The 26,739-nt window shown below is 35.3% G+C and overlaps 3 protein-coding genes across 5 annotated transcripts; 1 reads left to right on the forward strand and 2 right to left on the reverse strand.

Moving 5' to 3' along the window:
- Positions 1 to 6,913: 6,913 nt before the first annotated feature.
- Positions 6,914 to 7,667, reverse strand: LOC133301084 (protein RESPONSE TO LOW SULFUR 3-like). The gene has a single exon (XM_061500681.1). The coding sequence runs from the start codon at positions 7,588 to 7,590 to the stop codon at positions 7,219 to 7,221; it is 372 nt and encodes a 123-aa protein (XP_061356665.1). The 5' UTR covers positions 7,591 to 7,667; the 3' UTR covers positions 6,914 to 7,218.
- Positions 7,668 to 14,634: 6,967 nt separating this feature from the next.
- LOC133301070 (uncharacterized) lies at positions 14,635 to 23,788 on the forward strand. 3 transcript variants are annotated; one of them, XM_061500660.1, is made up of 7 exons: positions 14,635 to 14,787; positions 14,863 to 14,956; positions 15,356 to 16,113; positions 16,206 to 16,317; positions 17,241 to 17,336; positions 17,417 to 17,531; positions 23,729 to 23,788. In XM_061500660.1, exons 1-6 carry the CDS (start codon positions 14,726 to 14,728, stop codon positions 17,498 to 17,500), a joined length of 1,206 nt encoding a protein of 401 aa, XP_061356644.1. In that variant the 5' UTR covers positions 14,635 to 14,725; the 3' UTR covers positions 17,501 to 17,531; positions 23,729 to 23,788. The 3 variants fall into 3 exon arrangements, with proteins under 3 accessions (XP_061356644.1, XP_061356643.1, XP_061356642.1); XM_061500659.1 differs by lacking the exon at positions 23,729 to 23,788 and adding an exon at positions 21,106 to 21,145; XM_061500658.1 differs by lacking the exon at positions 23,729 to 23,788 and adding an exon at positions 18,110 to 18,164.
- On the reverse strand, positions 17,514 to 25,906 carry LOC133301061 (ABC transporter B family member 19-like). The gene is made up of 10 exons (XM_061500650.1): positions 25,628 to 25,906; positions 24,571 to 24,625; positions 23,946 to 24,121; positions 23,652 to 23,852; positions 23,271 to 23,530; positions 22,862 to 23,175; positions 21,086 to 21,309; positions 20,214 to 20,557; positions 19,679 to 20,118; positions 17,514 to 19,513 (listed from the first exon to the last, which is right to left on the reverse strand). Exons 1-10 carry the CDS (start codon positions 25,904 to 25,906, stop codon positions 18,048 to 18,050), a joined length of 3,759 nt encoding a protein of 1,252 aa, XP_061356634.1. The 3' UTR covers positions 17,514 to 18,047.
- Between the last annotated feature and the right edge of the window lie 833 nt (positions 25,907 to 26,739).

The raw sequence follows: 26,739 nt of genomic DNA on the forward strand, positions 1-26,739 counted from the left end.
TAGACAGATTCATTTTCAATGTTGCTTTCATCTTTTGTTATTCAACAAATATCAATTTATTGAGAGTAAGAATTCATGCCACGAAGTTCTTTTGTTCCTCTTCTACTCTAGGAAGAAAGAAAAGCGGAAGGTAATGCATTTCTAAGGTTGAGAAATGGGGTTTTCCACATTTGAGATCTCAAGGCAATCAATTCTTCATTTGTAGCCGCACACACATATTGCTATGTTTCGACCATTTCATCGATGTCATTATAATATCAAATTTTAATCGACCATTTCATCGATGTCGTTATAATATCAAATTTTAATAGTAAATGCAAGTCTAAAAAAATAAATTTGTCTTCAATAATAAACTAATAAGAGACGCAACTAAACTGAAGATCACATGCAAACAAGCACATCAAATGCCAAAACGAAACAATCACAGTCATCCCAAACAAACTAGCACCTGAATTGACAGGAGAATCCGCTGCAAATCGTAATGAAAGTCAGGGAACAAATTAACTTATTTTATATTTCATTTAATTTAATTAAAAAAAATATGTAAAAGAACTATAAAAAAAGATTTTTTTTAGAATTTTAGCAAATGAAACATGCTAATAGCATGCTATAAGTTATTATTATTATTATTATTATTGAAAAATTTAGATTAGGAGAAGACACCTCCTAAGCAGAATCACCAACTTCAATGAGAATTTATTACATATCATTTACAAAAATAAAAACAAGAATAAAATCCAAAATTTCGGGTGGATAGTTCGGCTTTTTCACCCTTTTGCCCCTTATTCAGAACTATCTACCAATTTGCTTCTTTTTAATCGATTAAGCCAAAAATTTAATCGATTAAATGGTCAAAATAGGCAAAAATCGTTGACTTGAAGATTTAGTCGATTAAATCTCCCTATTTAAACGATTAAATCTCTCATGCATAAGGTTGTTCTTCTGATAAAGAGGAAGATTTAATCGATTAAGTTGAAGATTTAATCATTTGACCATTTAATCGATTAAATATTCAATTTAATCGTTTAAAGAGGGGCAGATTGGTAGATAGTTTGCAATAAGGGTCAAAATAATCATTAAATAATTAGTGAGGGCAAAAGGGTGAAAAAGTCCGGAAAGTTCGATAAAAACCCATTCGGAGCATAAGTTAACTTTCATGGGTGTGTTATAACTTTTTTGTATTTGCATATATAAATTAACAGAAAAAAATTTCTACAATTAATGCAGATAAGTTATCTGCATTTATTTTCAAAACGATGTCATTTTGAGATTGAAAGATTAAAAAATTATAATTATAAAGACTATAATAACCCTGAAATAAATTAAAATTACAAAAGCACCATGAGTTTTGTCTCAAAATGACGTCGTATTGAACTTACTGCATATAACTTATCTGCAGTAATCGCAGAAAAAATGAACCAATAAATTAATGTTTCTCGTATAGTAAAAAATGATTTCATATATATATATATATATATGAAATTTATATTTTTTTCCCTCTCATTTTTTATCTATATTTTTTTTCACTCTTTTTTATTTACATATATATGAAATAAATTTATTTGATGAAAAATATTAATCCTTTGAAAAAATTAGGTATGTATCCACCGCTTTCCCTCTCACTCTTGCTTACACAGACACATTGACGCTAAGACAAGGGGACACATGCAACTTGCAACTTTAATCGGTGAAAGACAAACACTATAATAGCGATTTGGCATGTGGGCCATGTAGCTTTGAGATTCGGCACTCAAGTTACATCGACGTGCCTCGTTCATGACTCATGTGCAAGCGTGACTCTTCGCTTGCCCTAATGTACGAAAGTCACAACTCACCGACGTTATTTTCAACGGCATATATATATATATATATATATATATATATATATATATATATATATATATATGAGGTAGTATCCTTTGACACCGGTGTCAAATTTCAATTTTGACACCTCATCTGAGAGCTGTTAGATCAAAAAAGATCAATGATGTATTTCAATTTTGACACCTCATCTGAGAGCTGTTAGATCAAAAAAGATCAACGACTCTGATTTGCAAACATGTGACATCATTGATCTTTTTTGATCTAACGGCTCTCAGATGAGGTGTCAAAATTAAAATTTGACACCGGTGTCAAAGGATCCTACCTCTATATATATATATATATATATATATATATATATATATAGAGAGAGAGAGAGAGAGAGAGATGACATCCTTTGATATCAGTGTCAAATTTGAAGTTTGACACCTCATCTAATAGCCGTTAGATAAAAAAAAGATTAATGGTATTACATGCTTACAAATTAGAGTGGTTGATCTTTTTTTATCTAACTGCTATCAGATGAGGTGTCAAATTTTAAATTTGACACTGGTGTCAAAGGATCCTACCTCATATATATATGGGGTTTGCATTCATCATTTAACATGACCACAAAAAATTTGCTACACCCACAACATTTTGTAGGACCCGCATGTTTTGAAGAAAAAAAAAAACTACGACACGAAAAAAGAATCTCTACAACATAACACAATCATTTTTCCTACAACATAATTATTATAAAACACTATATATATATATATATATATACATATATATATATATATATATATATGTATATATGTATATATCTATATATACATATATATATATGTATATATAAGGGTAGGATATTCTTACACCGGTGTAAGAGTTAGAAGTCTTACACTCAATCTTAATAATTGACCCACTTGTATCCAATGGCTCACTTTACTAAAATATTTGAGCTCTTAGATACGAGAGTGTAACTTACACTGGTGTAAAATGATCTTGATCCATATATATATATATATATATATATAGGATTTTATTAGTCTCCTTTCACATAAGATAGTGTTACGAGGAGGCCCAAGGACTTTATTTCAGATGTGTAGCTAGCCCAATGTAGTTAGGTATTGTGAAGCCTGTCGAAAGTTGTATAAAAGAGAGTATTGTAACTCTTTCAGAATATCAGAATTTTAATCAATGAAATTCCTTGTTTCTTCTTTGTGTTCTTTAGTTTCTTGATTTTTCCTTGCATGTGCCTTCGATAGGATCCCATCTCTTATCATTGGTGCTTTCATTGAAAGTTGAACTTGCCATTTTTCTACAAAATTCATGCTTTCATCTTGTTGAACCTTCATCTTGGTCGAATGCAGCAAGTGATTTAAGATGCATACGAGAATGGCGAAAGGTCTCATTGAGGATCGAGCCTTGTTCTCCAAAATCAATAATTTGTTGCAGCAAATTCATGCCGCAATCTTGGATAAATGTCCCGATCAATCACTTCCTTGTCAGTTGCCAAACATGGAATCCCCAACTTGTTGCCCTTTGAAGCGTTTTTTATCTGACCCTGTTTTTTACTCCTCTATCTCCATCATTACCAGAGGAGACACTAAGAGAGCCCCCTATTCAAGGAAAACCATGTAGGAACATGTTGACTCCGCACTTGCAGCGTTTGAAGTACAACAGAATGTTCGTAATGGTCAAGAAACCTTACAAGCTTCCTAGATTTGCTCCTCTCCTTATAACAGCACCCTCAACTTCCCAGGCCCCAAGGTCCAGAGGTCAGCGCTGCAAGGTTTCTGGGAACAACGGTCCCTTGTCGATGAAAGAATTGAAGTGGTTCCATTTGGAAGTTTGGAACACGATGAAGAAGGATGGTGCGCAGGTTTTGCAGAAGATGATGAAACCCAAATTCAGTTGGATCTTCAAAGTTCCCATGCAGTCAAATCTTGCCCAGAATAGGTATGCAACACACATGTTTGATGAAATTCCTAGCCTAAATACAGGGTATGCAACCCACATGTTTGATGAAATTCTTCAAGACCCATTTTCAGAATTTTCTCTTCAAGATTTTGTTCCCTTTTGTCTTTTTTATTTTTCCTTCCATTTTACTTGGGATCCAGGAGGGTTTTTGGGTGGTACCAGTTTGGGGGTTTTGGCCACTGCAAGCAAGTCTTTTTATATTTTTACTAACCATGAACCCCTTTGGAGGAATCTTGTATTTGATAGATTTTTTGGTGGGTTTCGATATAGTGGGTCTTGGAAATCTACTTATGTTGCTTCTTGTTACCCTTCATTTGATATCTTGAGTAGTGCTCTTCAAAGTTTCAAGGTTAGAGACTTTTATTCCGATTATCTTTTCAAGAGTTGGGTCTGTTCTAATTTTGAAATGAAGCTTGAATTGTTGGAGAGGGATAATATAGTTCGAAAGAAAAAAAATTTAGTTGAAGAAATTATGTTGAATTTTGAGGAGCCTAAAAAGCCGGTGTTGTTGGATGGGGGTCTTGATAATTGGAATGCAGTGATCAAATGGTCCAAGAAATGGGTATTATTTCCTCCTAATGTAGTTCCACCTGGTGTTCATCCTAGTCCTCATGGTGCAAAGATGGCATCTCCTGTTTCAATAATTGATTGGTTCATGAACTTTTACGGTGCTTTTCATTTTCCTTGGGATGCAGGATGATCTTGTACTCTTTTGCCTCATTTAGGACCTTGAGGACAAGGTCCATTTCGTAGGGGTGAGTAATGTTAGGCGAAGTAGTTAGTTTGTATGCACTTGGAGAATAGGTAGCTGTTAGTTGTAGTATGGTAGTTTCTGATGTAGTAGGCTTGTTGTAATATTGAGTAGGTCATTGAGTAGGTTAAGGGTGGTTACATTCTGTTGTATTAGTCATGAAGTAGTTACTGTATGCATAGTCATTATTAGCTGTGAAAATCCAACTTGGGAGTATAAGGCAGACTTGCAAAGTCTGTACACCAGATTTTAGAATATCAAGGATGAACCTTGAGGACAAGGTTCCTTTGGTAGGAGGAGCAAATGCTACGAGGAGGCCCAGGGACTTTATTTCAGATGTGTAGCTAGCCCAATGTAATTAGGTATTGTGAAGCCTGTCAAAAGTTGTATTAAAGAGAGTATTGTAACTCTTTCAGAATATCAGAAGTTTAATCAATGAAATTCCTTGTTTCTTCTTTGTGTTCTTTAGTTTCTTGATTTTTCCTTGCATGTGCCTTTGATAGGATCTCATCTCTTATCAGATAGTTATCTTATTTTGTAGAGAGAAAATAAGTTGATCCCACCATTACAAGAAAAAAGAGAGAGTAAAAAGTAAGATACGAAATTCGAAGTGAGAGAACATGAGAGTAGATATCTTATGTGAAAGAAGAATAATATTTCTCATATATATATATATATATATATATATATATATATAGGGAAATATTATACTTACTACCTAATTTTCTTACTACCTAATTTTCTTACTACTTGTTACTACCAAATCTTAACCGTTGATTTCCGTCAATCTAACGGTTATAATTTATTACAAATTAATAATTAATTAATAAATATGATCCATAAATTACAACCGTTAGATTGACAGAAATCAACGGTTAAGATTTGATAGTAACAAGTAGTAAGAAAAATACGTAGTAAGTATAACATCTATATATATATCACCATGGTCGCATGGACCCGTTCTTGAATTACTGTTGCTGACTTGCTGGGATTAGAAATACGATAATTGAATATATAATTAAACGATAATTTTGAAATCAATCAAGTTCAGTCATTATTTTTTTAACTTTTTCAAGAATTACTAATTATTCATGCGTTCAATTTTTAAATATTATAAATTATTTATCCTATTAATTTATTTATATTCCTATAAATTTACAGCAAATGCTTCAAGATCTGCATATTTTGAAAATTCAATTCAATTTACAGGAGCATGACCACATAGGCATGAGGTTAGTTTTTCACATTGGTTTAAAGATTTTTTATTCATACTTTGAATTTACATATCTTAAATTTGAAAATAACTACATAGCTACAAGATTAACAAGCAACGTTTGAAAAGTTGACTTTGAAAGTGAGGTAATCGTCGCAGATTCTAAAATCAACCAAGACTTTTTCAATTCTTTACCCAGATTCTACCAATAGAGGAATTTTTCACCAAAATGAGAGATTCGATGCGTGCCAATTGAAGCCAGCATCGATTATGAGATAAAAGTTTTTCTAAGTTATTTGCTAGTTTGGACAAATCAACGTCCAAGTTTGTTGCACGTTGAGGTTACGTGTAACTGACTTTAGTTTATATAATCAAATTAATAGAGCAAAATAAATTTAAAGAGAATCATTACTTTTTCATGAGGCACCGTTCTGGCGTTCTCCTAGTCCTATCAATGGAATACAGTATAGCATTAAAAAGAAAAATTTTCTCTTAAATTAAATTTATTTTAAATTAAATATAACTTGACTTAGTTATTTTAAAAATAAATTCAGATTTAAAAGCATCGTTGTCGGCAAAATAAAAGGAGATAAGGGATAGAATATGGATGGCGACGGTAAAAGAACCTTTCTTCACTTTTCTCGTTGTAGCTTTCAGCTGCGGGCCACTTCTTAATTTCCAATGCACAATACGCATCAACAATGTTCTCCACTTTTTATCACTTTGCCACGTGTCAACTCATTATTCGTACCAATTCCGAGATCGTTGGCAAGCTAATTAATATCACTGCTTTATTGATGAATCTATACAAACTGAGTATATGAAAAGCAATAGCGTAATGAACATTGAAATCGTTCGATATTTATTTGTCGTAAGTGGCCACGTTTTTGGTCTACAGATGCAGATAATTAATTTGATGATGACGCAAGACATAGCTCACGTTAATTCCCAGAGAGGAAAAAAAAAAAAACCGCAGCGGCACGAACAAAAAATGGCTTAAACTTGGTTCTGATTTCAACTTCTTTCTTTTTTTAATGAAATTAATTTGAACACCGTTGTAGACGTTTCTTTTTTCCACTTTGAGTTTCGTATTGGAAATTAAACAAGATGTGAAATAAATCAAAACTCGTTAATGTCAAAAATCCCATGTTGTCTTTCACATGGGGAAGCGAAGAGACCCTCATACGTTGATTACATTCTTATTGGTTATTGAAATAATCAATGTTAAGACTTTTTACATTTGCAAAAAGCATTTTTGAACAATCAAAGTGGTAAAAGACGCAATTCTCAAAATTACACTATTCTCTCCAAACAAATAATCTACAACAGAAAAATTTTACAATATAGGAAGAAAGATTCGATCCACGTGACGTGAGTATGGATGATCGATCATCATATAACATGATTCTGCGCTGCAAAAATAAAGTTTATTACAAGAATTTTTTCACAGAACCATAAATCTCATGAGTCATGACGAAGAAGTAACCGAAATGGAGGAGGAGGAGGAGGAACCCCCAGCCTTTTGAAGGAGAGTCTGCGCGTGGGAGAGCTGGTCCATGAGGGACACGATTCGCGAGTGGTAGTCACGCGCCTGGTAAACCGCCTCGGCCTCAAGTTCCCCGAGCTGCGAGCAGAGCCTCTCCTCTGCCTCCTCCGCCACGCGCAGTCTCTCCCACGTGCTCTGCAGATCCCGCCTCATCTGCTCCTCCCTCTCCTTGCTCTCCCTCAGCTCCTTCTCCAACGCCTCGTTCCTCCTCTTCAGCTCGCTCTCCGGCGCCGCCGTCTTCTTATTCTCGTGCTTACCGCCGATGCCGATAACCGCCATCATCGTCGGCGCCATAAATAAGCTTATGGAAATTAAATTAAATTTAAATGGTTTACAAATTTGGAAATGACAGAAATGATAGGGAAACTGAGCTTGTTTTGGGTTTTGTGGTTTGGCTGCATGGGTATAAATAGAGCAGGATCAGGTGCGTCCAGGTTCAATGAACCTTGTTTTCACCCGCGGCATTTACGACGTAGCTGTCTTGCTGACGCATTTGCTTTGCTTACTTTTTTTTTATTTTTTCATTCACTGTTGTTTCCCTCATTTTTTTTTTTTTACTGTTATAACCATTTTTGTTCCTTTTGTCGGCATAACAAAAAGTTCGTTATTTAATAAAGCGAAGGATTTATTTATAACTTATTATTTTATAAATTGCATTAAATATGATTGATCATATATTTTTGATTAAAGTATGATCGATTATACTTAGTGTAATTTCTAATAATTTATAAATAAAAATTTTGTAATTACAATCTTCTCTATTAAATAATACTTTTATTTTCTTACAGTTAATAAGAAGTTAATCACATTATTATTAAAGTCGAATTGTTCATCGACTCAGTTAGTATATTAATTTAATAATTTAATCGCATGAATAATATATTAATTAATAACTAGAGTTCGATCAGTAGCAAATGTCATAAGTTATAATTTACATAATTTAGGTTCAAATTTTATTAGTGATATTTTCAAATATTTTGTCAAAAATTTCACAAAATTAATTTTTTTTTTAAATTAATACCTGTTTAATACCGATTAAATCTGTCAATTTTATACTCGGTTAAATATATAACCAGTCCAATTCTTAAATCGGATCGGTTAGGGTCCAATTTACGATTCAATCAATTGAACTATCGGGGTCGGAATAGTTTTTAACATTTTATAATACTAGACTTAATCCTCATTCGAAAAAAGAGTGTTCTAGAAATTCTTTTTATCGGTGTCTTTTTGTAGCAATAAATTTTAGAATATTTAAGAGACCTAAATTCCGTCCTCTTAAACCAACACGTTAGATAATTATTTAACAATAATGAAAGAGTTAAACACTTTTAACAAGTATAAAAGTCAATGAATTTTATTAATTGAGTAAAATTACAAGCTAATAATTGACGTGTTTCTATTTTTATTTATTTATTTTTAAAGAGTTTGTGCCCAAAATGTTTGCACCACCGTTCACCGATTTATGGTTTGGGTTTGGCTCCTCTTGTTCCGAGTCTCGCGTTTCAAAATATCTAAGGTGGTAGATTATTTAATAGAAATCCTTGATATCACAATTAATGTTAATTTTTTTTAAAAATTAAGCACAAATAAAGCAGCAAGAATCCGAGATTGAACAAACCACGTGCTATTCCGCGGAACAACTAGATTCTTAAACGTTTAGTGACGAGAGTTAATTAAAATGCATTGACTTAAATGTCTTGGTTTGCTTTTTATTAGTAAGTTTTAATGACAATCTTTCTTTCTTTTTGGTAAACTAATGACAATCTTTACTTATATAAAAAAATGTAAATTCAATATTGAGATTTATGATATATTTTGACGAACTTCTTCATTCTTTAACTTTTAATTTAAAATATATATATATATATATATATATATATATATATATACATATTAATTTAGAGTCAATTTCCTTGTGTTTTTTCTAAATAAAAATAAGTACTTTTCAATAAGATAATTTATGGGTTTGATGCTTGTCATTTTAAATGACACAAGTTATATCATTTTAAGAGAGAGATACACACAATCACACAAGGTGTTCTGCCTTGGGCAGATGTGTCCAACCGAGGTCGGGGGCTCTCTCTTTAGATACCTATCAATTAGGTATCTTGGGGACAACAAATCACCACACACTATATAATGACTGTAGCTTGAAGGTGTGTGTGTGCACTGTCGTGATTGCATAAAATAGGGTTAAAGAGATCAACCATACATGTGGTCTTTAGCTCCTATTTATAGAGCTTACCTTTGGGCTTGTGTTAGTTGGGCTTCTTGTAGTCGTGGGCCTTTTCTCGGTCCATAACAGTTGTCCCCCAGCCCGGTAGACTGAGTCATCAGGTTGCCGGGATGTCCAAGTCAAGCCGATTGTTGTATGTGCTTTAGCTTGTACGTTGGTCATCTGGCTGTTGTGTTTGTTACTTCGGCTCCGAGAAGAAGAGCTTTCCCAGGTTTCTACAAGCATTACTGCATATGGGGTGTTCTATAATTGCCAATTTCATTCGGGTCACTCTGTCGGGTTCTCGGTCATGCATCCCTCTTAGACTAGAAACTCAGTCACTTATTTCGGCAGCGTAGAAAATGATTGTACTAACTGTTGTCTGATGATTGCTTTGAAGTTGGAAACGAATTCCCTTCCATCTAATGATTACTTTGCCATGTACTCCCTTCCAATAGGCACGATGTAAGAACCCGCACCGTTAATTAAGGAATTTAATTAATAAATTACGAGAAAATAGGAAATGATTCCATAATTGACCCTAATAATTATTTATGAGGCTTAATAATCGTAATAAGTGATTAAGAATGCTGAAAGTCGCTTTTCGGAAGAAAAGTGTAGATATCGGTTCTGCTAGTCGGTATAAATGCGTGCCAAAAAAGTATCCCGAAAAATTAATGTAAGTGCATGATAATTACTAGAATAATATGTAGGACTTGTAAAACGAGTTTCAAGTCCAGATAACGAGAACTGGTGCTGGAAATCGGTACTGGCTTGGAAAAGCGCGTACCGAAAAATTGCTCAGAAAATTATAAGAAAAATATGATAAATCTTAGAAAATTATGTAGTTTCATAATCTAAAGTTTGGGATTAAAATGCTAAGCGTAGCAATTAAAGTTAATACTGTGTGTTTTATGTTAAGTGGCTATATATAGGCTTGTTAGCACAAAATCCTAGGCTATAACACATTCTCTACGTGAGTCTTGGGGCTGGCCAACTGCTGAGTACTGTTCCATTGTGTTCCTCTTCCATTTCTTGAGCTTTGAGGCAACTTCCTTCACAAATCCTTCTCCTAAACACTTGGTGTGGGGTGAGAGTAGCTTTGGGGCTGTGTTGTTGACCCTGTTCTGTGTTGGGGTTGCTGTTTGTGAGTGTTGGAGGGGCTGTCCTCTTGAGTTGAGGTGGTGAGAGTCTTGCTCTTGGCTTGTGAAGCTCCAAGGAGCTTCCTTTGTGTGGAAAGGGCCAAGCTTTGGTAGCATTTTCGTGTACCCTTCAAGTCAGACTTGGAGAGGCAGAGTGTGGAGCTCCAAGAGCCTTTACTTCTGAGTTTTGAGCCTTGGTATATTGTACCAACCTTTAACTTGAGTTCTAAGACTTAAAAATGAAAACTTGATGCATGTTAAGATTAAAAGATGATAACTTGTTGTTGGATAAGGCTTAACACATCTAGAAATGCATGATTAGGTGTTTAAAATCGGTAAAAAGGGAACCTTTTTGGGATATCTTCACGAAAATGCAGAAACTGCATTCTGTCGTGAGATATCCGGATATTTGTCGAACTGATATGCGGATATTGGATATCCGGATACGTGGTTTTGGGATATCCGGATATTGGATATCCGGATATGTGAATCTGTATATCCGGATATTACATATCCGGATATGGATAGCGAGATATCCGGATATTCTGGGATTTCGCAGAACAGCAACTGTGCTGTGTGTACAGTAGGCTATTGGGGGTTTATGGACCCTAGTTTGATGAAGTTGAACTTCTGTATTTAATGGATTAAGCCAGAATCATGGGATTAAGGGCTTGTGGCTTTGTTAGAAGCTTTAAGACTTGAAAACATAATGAAAAGGCGTTGTCTAAATATTGTATGCTTGTGGTGCATGTTGTTGATGTATCGTTGGTCCATAACAGATTGTGAATCTGCTGTGTTTGGACTTTGAGCTGTGGAATCTTGGCTTTTGGAGTTAGCTTGCAAGGTAAGCTTTCGTGTCCTCGGTTTAGCCATGTTGTGGTTCCACCATGTCCCATGGGGGTATGGTTTATGCATGCTGTGTACATGCTTTTGGATATTTGATATGCCGATTGAACTTTACGTGTAATGGCTTTTAATATGCATGTGTTGTTTCATCTTGACGGGAAGCCTGAGTATGTAGCGCCATACAAGATGGTGTACCGGGGTGAATGCAAGTGGTACTTGCACGGTGTGTAGGTGATAGACGTATACCTGCACTGTCTCTGACCAGTAGATTAGTATTGACACACATGACATGATTATCTGCTGCATTGCATTGTTTTGAAATGATAAATGATAAACTGCTTTTGAACATATATTGCACATGTAAGTGAGCTTGGGGTGGAAGATTCTTGAGGACTCACTGACTTACTGAGATTTCTAGATTAGAGATCTTACCCCACGTTTGGGGAATGCTTATTTCAGGATCAAGTAGTATGGGTACTGATGCCTCAGGCGGCGGGAGGCCGGAGCTTAGCTGATTTTGTTGTTTCTGCTTAGTTGTTAGCATGACTGGATTTAGATGTTGTTTATGTTTTCCGCTATTTATGATATGATGTTGTTGAGACTGATGTTGGGCATGTTGCCTTATTTGAGTGAGCATGAGGATTGTCCATGACACTTTCTGTTAGTGCTTTTAGTTTGGAGTTGTATAAACTGTTAGATGGTCCGGTCTACGTTGTTGTAGTTCCGTGACTAGAGCCACACTTATATTATCTATGTTATGAGGTATTTCAGTTAGCTGTTTTATTGCAATTACATACAGGCGATGTTTTATTAAGCAAGTTGGTAATGTTATGGCATCATAATTGAAAAGAAAAAGTAATTCCGCATTTTAATTAAGCGCAGCTTAATACGATATTGTGATAACATTACCGGATATATACGGGGTGTTACACACGACGTGTGGCATGACGCGTTTCTCGCCGCCTTGGCATTTATTCTTTCTGAAGAAACGTCTTTCAACTGTCTTGTCCACCCTGTAATGATCGCAATGCCCCTGCCCTTTGGCTTTCGCGGGTTTAACCTTTCGATTTCAACCCCCACATTACCATTTTCAGTTTTGCAGACCATTTGCCTGTTTTTTCGTCCAGAATCGTTTGCCAGTATCCACATCATTTTCCTTCGGCGTTCACCATCTTCTACGTTTGCCAATTCCCAGTTTCCTCAACGCCATTTTCCGCAGGTACTTTCCTTCAGCATTTCTTTCCTTTCTGTCGCATTCTCCGTCAATTTTTTAACTTGGCCATGGCCTTTGGTTTTACGATGCTTCTTTTATTCTAGACTTACTTGCTTGCTTCTTTCCTTTGCATGTGCCAACCTGCATTTGTGACACATCATGCTGTTTTTGTCTGATTAAATTCTCTGTACTAGTCTTGCATTGTTTATATAAGCTTATCTGCTGCCCGTTCACTTCCTACGCACCCTGCTTTGAATAATTTTTGATATGGGTGAGAGAAATTATATCATTCGAGGACGACCCTCTTGCCTACGCATCTTCGGTCGTGGTGATGAGATTGCTGCCAAAGAAGAGGAACGACACGCATAAGAAGAGGAAAGGTTCATCCAGAGCCTATCTCCTGGTCCGAGGTATTGGTTGTATGGCAGGCCTCGAACCGAGGAAGAAACTCAGGCTGCTTTTCTAGGCAGGAGAAATTGGCTTCTCTTATGTAACATGGGATAAATATAAGGCTTTTTTACCCTTTTGCCCCTCATTAATTAATTAATAACTATTTTGCCCCTTATTGAAAACTATCTATCAATCTGCCCCTCTTTAATCGATTAAGTTGAAGATTTAATCGATTAAATGTTCAAAACTGACAAAAATCGTTGACTTGAAGATTTAATCGATTAAATCTTCAACTTAATCAATTAAATCTTCAACAAAGGAAAGCATATTGTACCAGAATCTCAGCCCCTTATTAAACCTTGTTGAAGATTTAATCGATTAAGTTGAAGATTTAATCGATTAAATCTTCAACTCAACTATTTTTGTCTGTTTTGACCATTTAATCTATAAAATATTCAAGTTAATCGGTTAAAGAAGGACATATTGGTAGATAGTTTTCAATAAGGGACAAAATAATTATTAATTAATTAATAAGAGGCAGAAGAGTCAAAAAAAAGCCTAACCCTTTAAAGAATAACAATCCCCACATAAACAACACGAACACAACATTGAAGTTTATATTACTCTATAATTTTAAGAGAAATATTATTTTTATGTCACATGATAGAATTTTTTTCTCATTCTCTCATAATTTAGAGGTAAAAAAATAGAGGAGAAAAAAAAATATAGAATGAGCCCTACATTTAATTTGCAAGTATATGAAAGAAAAATTCTTTTATATAACATAAGAGTAATATTCCCCTAATTTAGATCTTTAAATGATTAATAAGTTGTGTTTATAATTTTATTTTTTAAAATTGTTCAATGAACAACTAACAATGATAATTTTTATAAAATAAAATAAGATCTCTTAACTTTTTTATTTATCGTATAAAGTAAGAAAATATATTCAATTCATGGACAAAATTTATATAATTAGATGTAGGGTTCTTTTTTTTACTATCAATGTAGATAACTTATCTATATTGAGCCCAAAACAACGTCGTTTTGAGGCGGAAATCAAGATATTTTTGTAAATATAATTTATTTCAGGATTATAATAGTTTTTTTTATTATAATTTTTTAATTTTTCAATTCAAAACGACGTCGTTTTAGCAGTGAATGTAAATAACTTATTTACGTTCACTTTAAAAACATTAAAGCCTTAGATGTATTTATTAATATAAAAAATAGAACGGCAGTCTTTCATCATATATATTAAGGATAATATTTTTCTATAAAAGAAATATTATTTTCTATCTAAACAATAAATAGGAGAGAGAAAAAAAATTTGAGGTGTAAAAAAAAAATTGTTGTAAATTCTATTTGAAAAATATGGGTATAGAAGATAATACATTTGAAAATCGATGCAGAATTTTTTTAAAAAATCAATGTAATAATATATATAGATTAGAAGTAATGGAATGGGTAGGGTAATTTCGTATTCTGATTTCTGACATAATCACTCAGCATTATAACTTGTTATGGAAGGAAGAGGAAAATCTTTTTCCTTTCATTTCTATTTTGTGTTCTTTCTTTCTTCTTTCTTCTGTCTTCTTTTTTTCTGATAATAGCAAAGGCAATATGGATTCATGTACTACTTGCCCCTTTTGCGATTTACCGGTTCCCGCATCACAACTCGAATGGTATGTTATTCATTTCTTCTTCTTCTTCTTCTTCCCCATTTGATAATTGATATGAATGTGATTCTGCAAATACAGGCACGCCAACGCTCACTTTGACGATCACGACACTGATTACGAGCTGCTCCAACAAATTCATCGTTCTCCAAATTCGCCCCCTCAATCTCTCCCGGTACTACTATCTTCTCTCTTTCTCCTTTTTACTACGTCTATATCCACACAACCAAGTTTTGTCCCCCAGTTTATCCGAGGGAAACAAAAGCAAAAACAAAAAAGTAAATTTTTTTTGAAGCTTTGCTTATTTTTAAGAAGTTCCTTATGCTGTTTTGAATGCAAGTTTTTCCCAATTGAGCATAAAATGTGATCTGCTGAAACTGAACAGTGTATACCAACCACAGTTTCTGCAAAACACCAACTCCTGCGTGAATATTCTCCAATGTTTTTAAATTTTTTGGTTAAAATATAAGTTTTGATGTGTAATGTATAGAGGAATTTTTCTGCTTTTCTAGATTAGAGAGATATATAAGGTATTCAATCTGTGTTGTAAATTGTCTTATATTATATTTTGCAGAGTGAACAAGCAGCCAATGGCTCGGGGTTTGGAGCAACTTGTGGTGATTGTAACTATTGGTGTGGGGGTGGGAGTAGTAGAGGTACTGAGGAATGCACAATGGATGAACGCATCGCTTGCTTGATTGGATTACAAACCAGGAGCAAATTTTACAAAGTTGAAGTGGGTTTGATGGCCTTGTTGAGAAACTGTTTGGAGTCTGAAGCTGAAAACTCAAAAAGCATTTTGTCAGGTTATATTGATCATTTCCAGTGCCTTGAGTCCGAGGATGCTGGATGGGGTTGTGGATGGCGTAATATTCAATTGCTTAGCTCTCACTTGCTAGTGCAAAGACCAGAAGCAAGAGAAGCTTTGTTTGGTGGTTCGGGATTTGTTCCTGATATCCTGTCGCTCCAGAGATGGCTTGAGGTTGCTTGGGAAAAGGGTTTTGATGCACCTGGATTTTCTCAGTTCAGTCATGCTATTTGTGGCTCGAAAAAATGGATAGGAACTACTGAGTGTGCTGCTCTCTTGCGTTCCTTTGGTCTTCGGGCAAGAGTAGTGGATTTTGGTCCTAAGGAATCCCAGTCGCATTATACATCTGTCCCTGGTTCAACTGTTGATAACTCTATGGATAAAGCAAATAGTCATAAGATGGTAAAAAGTAATGCTAAAAAAAGTGAGGCTTGTCAAGTTCTCATGGATTTTGTGTGGAATTACTTTTCTGATAAAAGCTCAATCCAATTTGGTCAGCAGCATGTTGTGATCAGCGAGAAAACGTGGGTGAGGGCACATTTTAGTTACATATTTTAACCGCACAAACAATTTTGTTTCTAAAAGCATTTTAATTTTTGAAAACTTTCTTGGACAGGCCATTGTACTTTCAACATGATGGTCACTCAAGAACAATAGTTGGAATTCAAGTCAAACATCAACAGAATGGAATTCTGGAATATAATCTTCTAGTTTTGGACCCTGCTCATGTAATTTATCTTCGTTGCCAGCTTCATACTTCGTTGTTATTATCTGTTTTCTTGATTGTCATTTAGATTACTTTGAGAAATTGCATATCATACAAACGGCTTTTTAGATTTATTATGGGTGAGAAACTAAAGGAAAAAGTGTCGGATGTAGTGAAATTGATGTTAGCCAAAAAAGGTCTTCTCATATAAAGGACTACAGGACTACTGAGAGTGGAAGGATGGATTTGAGTTTTGCTAGACACTTTTTAGGGATCCAAAAGATAATGATGGTCTTTTCCAAATCCAAAAAAAAAAAAAAAAACAAAAAAACAAAAATAGAGTGGTGATTCAAAAGTCATGCTATATGAGCAGAGAGCTCTCACTCCTTTAGTCGTGAAATGCAAATAGATTACTTGAATAGAATTTGTTGATCTTATTTTATAAAGTCAGTTAAAATCCAGAAATTATGGAAGAACTTAGCTCCCTTATTCCTTTCTTCTATTCTTTAATCTTACCAACGGAAGTGAAAATCAATATTTGCTTCTTCCCTTTATTATTGTCATCATTATTTTTAAATACAACTGAAATAGGTTTGAGCTTTACCTTCCATAAGTCGTTTGCAGTTTTCTTGTCAAGTATTTTGTTCTCCAACTTGTTGAAAGAAAATAGTACGTGACTTTGATCGACACTAGGGCCAAACTACGAAGCAAAGTATATCAGGATTATCACGCATCCGTGATAATCCTCATTTCTTTGGTTTGACTAGTATGAGCTTTATAAGTCATTTATTTTAACAATAGTTGGAAGTAGTGTGGACGCGTTCTCCATCTTCCTCTCTCTGTATAACACACACAAACACATATAAAAGGGTATTCTGCAGCATGCATGTTCTATACTGATGATGCATCCTTTCAAGTTTCATATGTTGTAATTTATTATTATAGAGTACAGCTGCTCTTGAAAGATCGCTAAGGCAGAAAGTTGGATGGCAGAAACTCATAAAAAGAGGAATGCATACACTGAAGAAGCCACAATACCAGGTCTTAATTCTTGTAACAAAGATTTATAATTGCGTTGCATAAATAAATGATTGGGCTTGATGGTCTTGTTTCTATTTCAGTTGTGTTATGTTGATCCTGGAATCGCTAGTGAAGAGGAGATGAAAAAACTCAAGACAATTGATAGTGTCCTCCTTGAATTTTAGACAGCCATGTAAAGTGCTTTGCTACGCCCAGGTACTATCTTCTATTCTATTTCATGTCATTGAATTATTTTTCATGGCTTTTATTCGGACTGTAATTTCATAACATGAGAGAAGAAATTTAAGAAAAAACCTAGTTCTATAAAGTATAAATTGATATTGATACTTCTCATAGTTACAAATACCAGATCTGTATAAAATTATTGTCACGAACCAACTCCCCAAAAGTTTAAGTTATTGGGTGAAGACACATAAATGATCTTATTACATCTCTAACATATTGATATCATATTCAATGCAACCCTTCACACAAGAGCCCTTTGGGCGTGATATGTGGACAATGCACAGACCCACCTACCTTGTGCTGAAATTCAACCTTTTATTAGAATAATAGGGGTGGCAGAGATTGAATTCTAGACCCCTTGGTTATAGGGGCTCTGATACCATATAACAAACCAACTCTCTCAAAGGTTTAAGCTGTTGGGTGAAGGCATGTGAATGGTTTTATTGTATTTCTAACATATTTATATTATATCTAACAAATGTCAACCTATGAGGTCTCTTCAAAGCTCTGTAACCTGAATAACCTTGAATAAAGTCCTACCTCTGCAGTTATTAGGGTTGAGTGGGAGCCCATCTCTACAATTTTACCTTTATCCATGACGATTATGGTATCTGAGTTTATTACGGTGGAAAGCCTATGAGCTACTGTAATCTGGGTGGTTCTTGAACACAAGGCACTGATTGCTTTTAAAGCATTTACAATAACTCTTTCAGACTCAGCATCAAGAGCACTTGTTGCTTCATCGAGGAGTAATATTGCGGGCTTCTTTAGTAAGGTTCTGGCAATGGCTATTCTCTGCTTTTGTCCTCCTGAAAGCTGGCAGCCTTTCTCTCCAACAACAGTGTTATATCCGTCTGGTAGGTTACTTACAAATTCATGTATGTTTGCTTCTCTGGCAACCTCCACTATTTCACTTTCAGAAGCCCCATTATTGCCATAGCAAATGTTGTCTCTAATTGAGAAATTAAATAGCAGTGGCTCTTGCTGTACCAGCCCTATTTGTGCCCTCAACCATCTTAGATTATATCTCCGTATGTCTTTCCCATCAATTAACACCTTTCCCATACCTGGATCGTAAAATCTTAGTAAAAGAGCCAAAACAGAGGATTTTCCAGCACCACTTGGTCCTACAAAAGCCACCTTTAATCCAGCTTCAATTTGTAAACTGAAATTGTCAAGAACAGTGACCTCCGGTCTTGAAGGGTAGTTGAATTTTACATTTTGAAACTCAATATTTCCTTGGATCCTCTCAGGTTGGGAATCATCCGGTATATCCGGTTCAATTTCAGTTTTACGGTCAAGGGTTTTGAATGCCGGGGTTAGTATATTGATAGCTGAGATGACAGTTGGGATCAGTGTGTATAATTCTGTGATAGAAGGAATTGTGAGAGAGAAAATTTGGTATGATCTTATTCCATTTTTAAAGGAGGCTTGACGTCTTTCAACCAGAATTGTTGTGTACCACAAAGCAACGGCGTGTGCAATATTCCACAAGCAAAGGGAGAAGCCTTGAATGATCCCATATTTGATACTTTCTTTCCTGTACATTTTCTTCGGAATTTCCAGAGATGTTTTGGCTTTCTTCAGTACTTCTTCTTCATGACAAAATGATGCAATAGTCCTTATGTTGGTAGCGGACTCAGATGCAAGAGCAACAAGCTCAGAATGTGCAGCAGAGTAGTCACCTGAAAATCCTTTGGCAGACTTGGCTTGAATGAGACCACCTATGAAGTGGCAGGGCATCACAGCCCAAGCTACCAAAGCCATTCTCCAGTTGACAATCAGACTGACTACTGTTGCTATCAGTATGGAGGAAACACATTGCACAATCATGGACATTCGATCAGCAATAATGATTTTGACCATGGCAGTGTCACTGATAATGCGTGAAGTTAATGAACCAACAGTGTTCTCAGATTCGTCAAACCAGCCTACTTCGTTACGAAGCACTCCTGTAAAAGTTGAAAGGATTATTGACTAGTGTTTGTTAAATCATACTGGGATTTTATCTATATGATGCATTGTTTTAGGCTTTTTAGCTTGTGCCTCAGTTTTTTTTCTCCAGGAATTAGAATTTAGGTGAATATGCAGAAATTCTAATTTGGGAAATCTGATACCTGAATACAGAGCTCGTTTGAGATTTGACATGGCCTTTTCTCCAACCACTCCAAAGAAGTAATGCTGGACGGTATGACTGAATAATGAAAGCAACCCTATTGCTGAGAAGATGGCTGAATAAAACCCAACTTTCCTTTTTGCATCTTCTTCAAAGTATGCTACTCCAATGGTGATGATGTAGAATCCAAAAACTGGTTTTGAGATGCCAGAGAAAGCTGCTGCAAAAGAACCAATAGCAATCTTCACCAGCTCCCTCTTTTTTAAATCAAACCAAATTCTGAAAAATGTATTTCTTTTTGTTGTGCTTTTCTTGTTCTGTTCCTTTTGCACAGAATGCTCATTGAGATTTCTTTGGACCTCTCTCTGATTCTCTGGTAGTGGTCTAGTTTCATCAGGAAAATCTTGTTGGCGGGCACTTTTATTTTTGGAAATTGTAGTTCTATCCAGTAAACGTTGAAAGCTGGTTAGAGTTCTTCCCCCACACCTTTTGGTTCGTGAAATACTTGAAAAAGCGAACACTGAATGGCTAATTACCTGGATTCAGGAACTGGTTCAAGGTTTTGCATGCTGAATAATGCACTATAGAATGCGCTAGTGTCTAGCAAACTCTGGTGTGTTCCTGTCTCTACAACTTGTCCATTCTCTACTACAGCAATAATATCTGCATTTACAACTGTTGAGAGCCTGTGTGCTATCAAGATGACAGTCCTTCCCTGCATGGCTGTCTCAAGTGCTTCTTGAACCAGCTTTTCGGACTCTGAATCAAGGGCACTAGTGGCCTCATCAAGCAAGAGGATGGGAGGATTTTTCAGAATGGCTCTTGCTATTGCAATTCTCTGTTTTTGACCTCCTGATAATTGGACACCCCTTTGTCCTACCTGGCAATCATTATGGCCGACATATGGGCTCATAGATGTTATTAAATGAAGAAATATGTGTTTCCGGAAGACATGTTTTAAAATGCCTCAGCGGGTTGGTTGACTTGTTTTGGGTTGGTAGCTTGCACGGACTAACGAGATGTTATAGATGATAGAATTTTTTTTGAAAGAAGTATGTTAAAAAAATTAATTTGTATTTAGGAATAATATTTGAAAGAGAGTTTAGAAAAATTAATTTTGTTTGAATCATATAGTAGAATTATTTTTGAAATGTGACTTCAGGTATGTATTTAAAAATTTTGTGAGTTTTATACTTAAAAAATCAATTTCACTTTTTTGGGTTTTAAAATTTGGCTTTGTATTTCTTATTTACTTCCTTATCGTCGTACTTCCATCCTTATTTTTAGTTATATGGCATTAAATTAGAGAAGGATCAGAATACAAATAATGTAAATTAATACAATAAAAGGAAAATCAAACAAGACGTAATTAAGCTAAAAAGATGAAATACTAGATTAAGTAGCTCACCTCTGTTAGGTACTGATTAGGCAGCTGTGATACGAAAGAGTGTGCATTTGACATTACCGCTGCCTTTTGTATCTCTTGATCATCTGCTTCCATTTTCCCCACTTTCAAGTTATCCTTGATGGTGCCTGCAAAGAGAGATGGTTCTTGGGAAACTGTCCCTATATTGCTTCGAAGGAACTTCAGATCAAGATCCTTGATATTGTGATTATCAATAAAGATTTCTCCTGGAATATATTAAACAATGTCAGGCTTGGCACCACACTGTTTGGCATCCAAGATCATACAATACTATCAATTTTGATGTACCTTAAAGAGTTTTTTTAATTACTATTCAATCTATGTTTATAGCTCATTTAATGAGTTTGACCATGTTCACAATTATACGATGTGTTAAATTCATTGACTGATGTATTTACACATTATATGCAAATTGTATTTATAGGTTGTCATACAAGGTGTAAATGTATTTGTTTAATATATTTGCTTGCATTAATATAGTTTTTGTAACATCCCGAGCGCTGACGAGGGCGGGGAGTGATCACCGGTGCGAAAGGGCATGGACAAGGAGCGGCTCCTGACAGGCTTCCAGTGGGGGGTTACATGCATGAATGAATTGAATCGACACTCGAAAGAAAGAGATTCCAAAGACTGTGCAGGTATGAGACTGCACAGTTTGAGAGAGCTTATAAGAATTAATTGGTACTACCTATACTAACAAGATGCATCTTCTTTTCGGTAGCCCGGAACGGAAGAACTCCACAGTTAAGCGTGCTTGACTTGGAGCAATTCTGGGATGGGTGACCTCCTGGGAAGTTTTCTCAGGAAGTGTGCGAGTGAGGAAAAAACACACTGAAAAGTCTTGTGTTAGTATGTGGGGATAGTCATTGATTCCTGAAGCGGTCGGGCGTTACAAGTGGTATCAAAGCAGGGCCTCTCTTCCAGTACGGTGTGGTTCGAGGACGAACCAGGCGGAAGCTGGTGGGTATGTAACATCCCGAGCGCTGACGAGGGCGGGGAGTGATCGCCGGTGCTAAAGGGCATGGACAAGGAGCGGCTCTTGACAGGTTTCCAGTGGGGGGTTACATGCATGAATGAATCGAATCGACACCCGAAAGAGAGGGATTCCAAAGACTGTGCAGGTATGAGACTGCACAGTTTGGGATAGCTTATAAGAATTAATTGGTACTACCTATACTAACAAGATGCATCTTCTTTTCGGTAGCCTGGAACGGAAGAACTCCACAGTTAAGCGTGCTTGACTTGGAGCAATTCTGGGATGGGCGACTTCCTGGGAAGTTTTCCCGGGAAATGTGCGAGTGAGGAAAAAACACACTGAAAAGTCTTGTGTTAGTATGTATGGATAGTCATTCATACATGCATGAATGAATCAAATCGACACCCGAAAGAAAGGGATTCCAAAGACTGTGCAGGTATGAGACTGCACAGTTTGGGATAGCTTATAAGAATTAATTGGTACTACCTATACTAACAAGATGCATCTTCTTTTCGGTAGCCCGGAACGGAAAAACTCCACAGTTAAGCGTGCTTGACTTGGAGCAATTCTGGGATGGGTGACTTCCTGGGAAGTTTTCCCGGGAAATGTGCGAGTGAGGAAAAAACACACTGAAAAGTCTTGTGTTAGTATGTATGGATAGTCATTGATTCTTGAAGCGGTCGGGCGTTACAGTTTATTTCTGGTAAGAAATAAGCACATCAGCATTAATCATATGATAAAATAGAGAAATAAAAGAAAAAGTGAAAACAATTAAAACTAACCTCTGGAAGGGTCATAAAATCTGGTAACGAGGGAAATGACAGTGCTCTTTCCACACCCGCTGCTACCAACTAGTGCTACTGTCTTTCCTGCTGGAATTGACAAGGACAGTCCTTGAAGGATAGGTTTCTCTGGCCTTGATGGGTAGGAAAAGTGAACATCTCTTAGGTCAATGTAACCTTTAATCTCCCCAGGCATATCCCCTTTTGATTCATTATTTATTAGTGGCTTTCTTTGGATCACTTGGAAAACCTCATATCCTGCAGCTTTTGCCTGATTGAATATTTGCATGTCTGGTGCTGCATAAGTGATAGATCTGCAATTCACAAGGAGAGTTAATTTTGTTACTCCATTATTAACCTGTTTCTCCATTCCTAACAAGCCTGAAGGTTATAGTGTTAGCTTCCTTACATGGCACCAAAGAGAATGCTCAACACTGCAGCTATTATGTCTCCCCCCTTTGCTCTTCCGGCTACGACCACAACAGCTCCAACCCATACAATGACAGCCCAAGAACAGAAACTCACAGTTTGAAACATCCCTGTTCCAACTCCCTTCACAAGTGCCTCCCCTTTGCTTATAACGTACTGTTCGGCCATGTTCTCTGTGAAGGATTTGATTGCAGAGCTCTCTCCAACAAAAGCATATACTGTTTTTATATGTGATATTGTCTGCAATATCAATATCAGAGCTTGTTAAAGTAGGCTGACTTAAGTTGATTAAGTTATGTCACATTTATGTGACATAAGAAGTAATTGAAGGCGGGACCTATATATATGTATATACTCATACCTGCTCTATCATAGATGTAGCTTCTGAATGGTAAAGCATTTTGGTGGTTGATATGGTGTTCATTTTCTTGGAGTAAGTTGCCCCAATTAGAAGAATAAGCGGGACAACCACTAAACACAGAAGCGCCACTTCCCAACAGCTTATGGTAGCAATCACAATTCCAGCAAAGAAAGTAGCACAGCTTGAGGTGAAGTGACCCAACTGTGAGTAAGAAATACACTTTGAGGTTCAGTCATAAAATGTTGTGAAGGAAGAGGGAAGAAGGGTGAACGCGATCATGATTGATTTGCTGACCTTCTCACCAATGGCATCTTGAATGACACTCATGTGCTTGCTTATTCCACTGATGACTTTTCCACTTGTTAACTCTGTATCAAAAGCCCCTACCTCTTGGCTGAGGACTGCTTTTAGATAAGCTAATCTTAGGCGTAATAACTGTCTTTCACTTGCATACATCCAACAACCAATCTCTGCATTAGTTTCAACATGATCAGGGCAAAGAACGTTCATAAATCCCCAAGCTTAATTAACAAAGGACTACGCACCTCGAATATATTCTAACACAAGTAGATATGTAAACAAATATATACATTAGATAGATTGCTAGTAATATATTTCTTTGACATCCTTGAAATTAAGATGTGTACTTAATGGAATTAAAAAATATAAAATTTTAATTGTTTGATGATAAAATTTAAAAAGTAAACTGTTATGTATGCATGATTTATTATGTCAATACTTGTATTTTATAAAATATTAAATTCTTAATTTTTTTTTTATCAAAGTTAAAATTATTATAGACTTCCTTACTAAAGTCAATTACTCGGTTTAAAAGATGAAAAAGTAAACACAAATTGTCTCCATATAAGCACTGGATTACTATTAAATCAACTTGATATGCACGAAAGAAAAAACATACCAAGTATCCCAGCAGGAAATGTGGCGATGGCCATGTACCACACATATGGAACAACCTGAACCCAACAAGAACAACAATCGTATTAATCTATTCAAATCAAATTAAGTTCTAGCGACAAGGAAATTTATGCAATTTAATGGTCTCTCTTACAAGGTGTGTATTTCAACTCAAAATCTTAAGGTGTTAGGTGATGACCTTTCTAATGATTTATATTATTCTCTAACACATTCCTTAACACAAGAACCATTTGACTTTGAAGTGGGAATATTGCGCAAGCTTTATTTTTTTGGTTTATCTTGTGCTTATTTTAATTTCATTCGAATGCGAGGGATAGTGAAGATCGAACTCGTGACCTTGTGGTCCCTGAAGCTCTAATATCATGTAAAAAATCATTTCAACCAAAAACTTTAAGGTGTTGGGTGGGATCTTTTTAATGATTTATATTGTTCTCTAATATCGTGAATATCCAAATCCTTTTTCAAACAGTATTTACTATTTAGAGTGGGTTTGATTTTTTTTTTTTAAATTTTTAATTGACATATTTTTATTACTAATTATAAAAATATCATCCTATTATTATTTTTAATTTACAAAAAATAGTAAAAATATAATCAGATGATCAAAATCAAAATAACAAACCGAACTAGTGCGTTGTCACATGATAGAAGTTGTGAGTATTTATAAAGTAAGAAAAAGTTACTGCCGTATACCATTTAATTTAACATGAGATATAATTAATACAAAATACTACATAACATTTCCTTGCTAGAAAATATTCACCGTAGTGCTTAGTATTTTTTTATTTTATATTATTTATAAATTTATTGATTACTTGATTAGTTCAATTCTAGTCGAATATGAATATATGAAAAATAGTTAGCACTGAACGCTCTAAAAGAGTTCATGTTGCATTAAAAATAAGAAGTGAATAGAATAAATACAAATAAGTGGAACATTTTTTTTCCTAACTTTAATAATTAATGTAGTGAGTGTTCAGTGGTACTGAAAATATTCTCTGAACATGTAAGAATTTTTTGTACATGTAAGTACTAGATACCTTTTTAAGAGCACGAACCATGGCATCTGGGTCTGTAATATTGTTCCCAAAAGCATTAAGAGCTTTTCCCAACAAAAGATAGCCAACAGGAAGGGCCATGCCATGCACAATCGAACCTATAGTTCCCAAACCCATAAGAATCCAGTCTACTAAGTCAGCATAGCTCAAGAGTTTGAAGAATGGCAATGCTCTGACAACGTTCTTGTTCGGTTCATCACGACCATTTTCTTCTGTCATATCCCCCATTTCCACTACCTTTTGTTGTTTGCTGGGAGCCATTATGACGAACACTGCATTAATGTTATCGGATGAGGGATACGCTGACTGAATATATAGACACGTTTCTATACATTTCATTGTGCATGATAAGAATGTGGCAAGAATATGCCTTTAAGAGATTACTTTCAATTTAAAAAATAGTAAGAGAGTGGCTTTATGTTCTTGGTTGAATTCACTTGTTTGGTCGATGTTCCCAAAGTTGGTGACGGTCGATTTTTAGCACAAATTTACCATAGCGATGTGCCCAAAATTGTTTTAATATTGCAACCTATTTGATTAGAATTATCTTAACGTAATATGATTCATGATTCTTCTTTTTTTTTTTCTTTTTTTTTCTTTCTTTTTTTGGACTTTTGTGCGATTTCTATAGCATAAAGTCACGTACATGTCATTACTGATGTATGCTTACAATCTAACGACCTCAAATTCTATAATATGGCATGTAATCCGATTACGAAACAAAAGTATTCAAAGATGTTTAGGATATTCTCTTTGTTTTTCTGGGGAAGATAAAAATATGTGGACATGCAAACGGTGAGTTCTTATAATTCCAATGTTTCTACGTGATTTTTTCAGCTTACGGTTGAAAGTTAGAAGTAATTATTCTGTTTATATTGTGTCGTTTTCACTTAGGTGGTGCGGCTAAATAAGATTCAACTCGATGAAAGACTATGGACAGTTGTAAGGAAATCATAGGATATAACAAATAAGGAAAATGAAGCTTACTATAATAATAATAATAAGCACTTTACACCTCTTTATAACTGTTAACAAATTTACTTTATATCATAGTAGCTTACTGTATATTATGTGTATTAATAAACAAAATAGAA

The sequence above is a fragment of the Gastrolobium bilobum genome, unplaced genomic scaffold (assembly GCF_033153095.1).
Source record: "Gastrolobium bilobum isolate Gb01-03AN ecotype WA unplaced genomic scaffold, APGP_CSIRO_Gbil_v1 utg14771, whole genome shotgun sequence".
In the NCBI taxonomy this organism is placed as follows: Eukaryota; Viridiplantae; Streptophyta; class Magnoliopsida; order Fabales; family Fabaceae; genus Gastrolobium; species Gastrolobium bilobum.

Bases quoted from the DNA above. Each gene is read 5' to 3' on its own strand.
- LOC133301084 (XM_061500681.1), bottom strand. From the start codon at position 7,590: ATGGCGCCGACGATGATGGCGGTTATCGGCATCGGCGGTAAGCACGAG.
- LOC133301070 (XM_061500660.1), top strand. From the start codon at position 14,726: ATGGATTCATGTACTACTTGCCCCTTTTGCGATTTACCGGTTCCCGCA. The intron at 14,788-14,862 runs GTATGTTATTCA...CTGCAAATACAG, and splicing joins CCCGCATCACAACTCGAATG to GCACGCCAACGCTCACTTTG. The intron at 16,318-17,240 runs GTAATTTATCTT...TTATTATTATAG, and splicing joins TAGTTTTGGACCCTGCTCAT to AGTACAGCTGCTCTTGAAAG.
- LOC133301061 (XM_061500650.1), bottom strand. From the start codon at position 25,906: ATGGCTCCCAGCAAACAACAAAAGGTAGTGGAAATGGGGGATATGACA. The intron at 23,853-23,945 runs GTCAGCAAATCA...TCTTACTCACAG, and splicing joins AAGATGCCATTGGTGAGAAG to TTGGGTCACTTCACCTCAAG. The intron at 23,176-23,270 runs GTAAGGAAGCTA...TGTGAATTGCAG, and splicing joins AGCATTCTCTTTGGTGCCAT to ATCTATCACTTATGCAGCAC.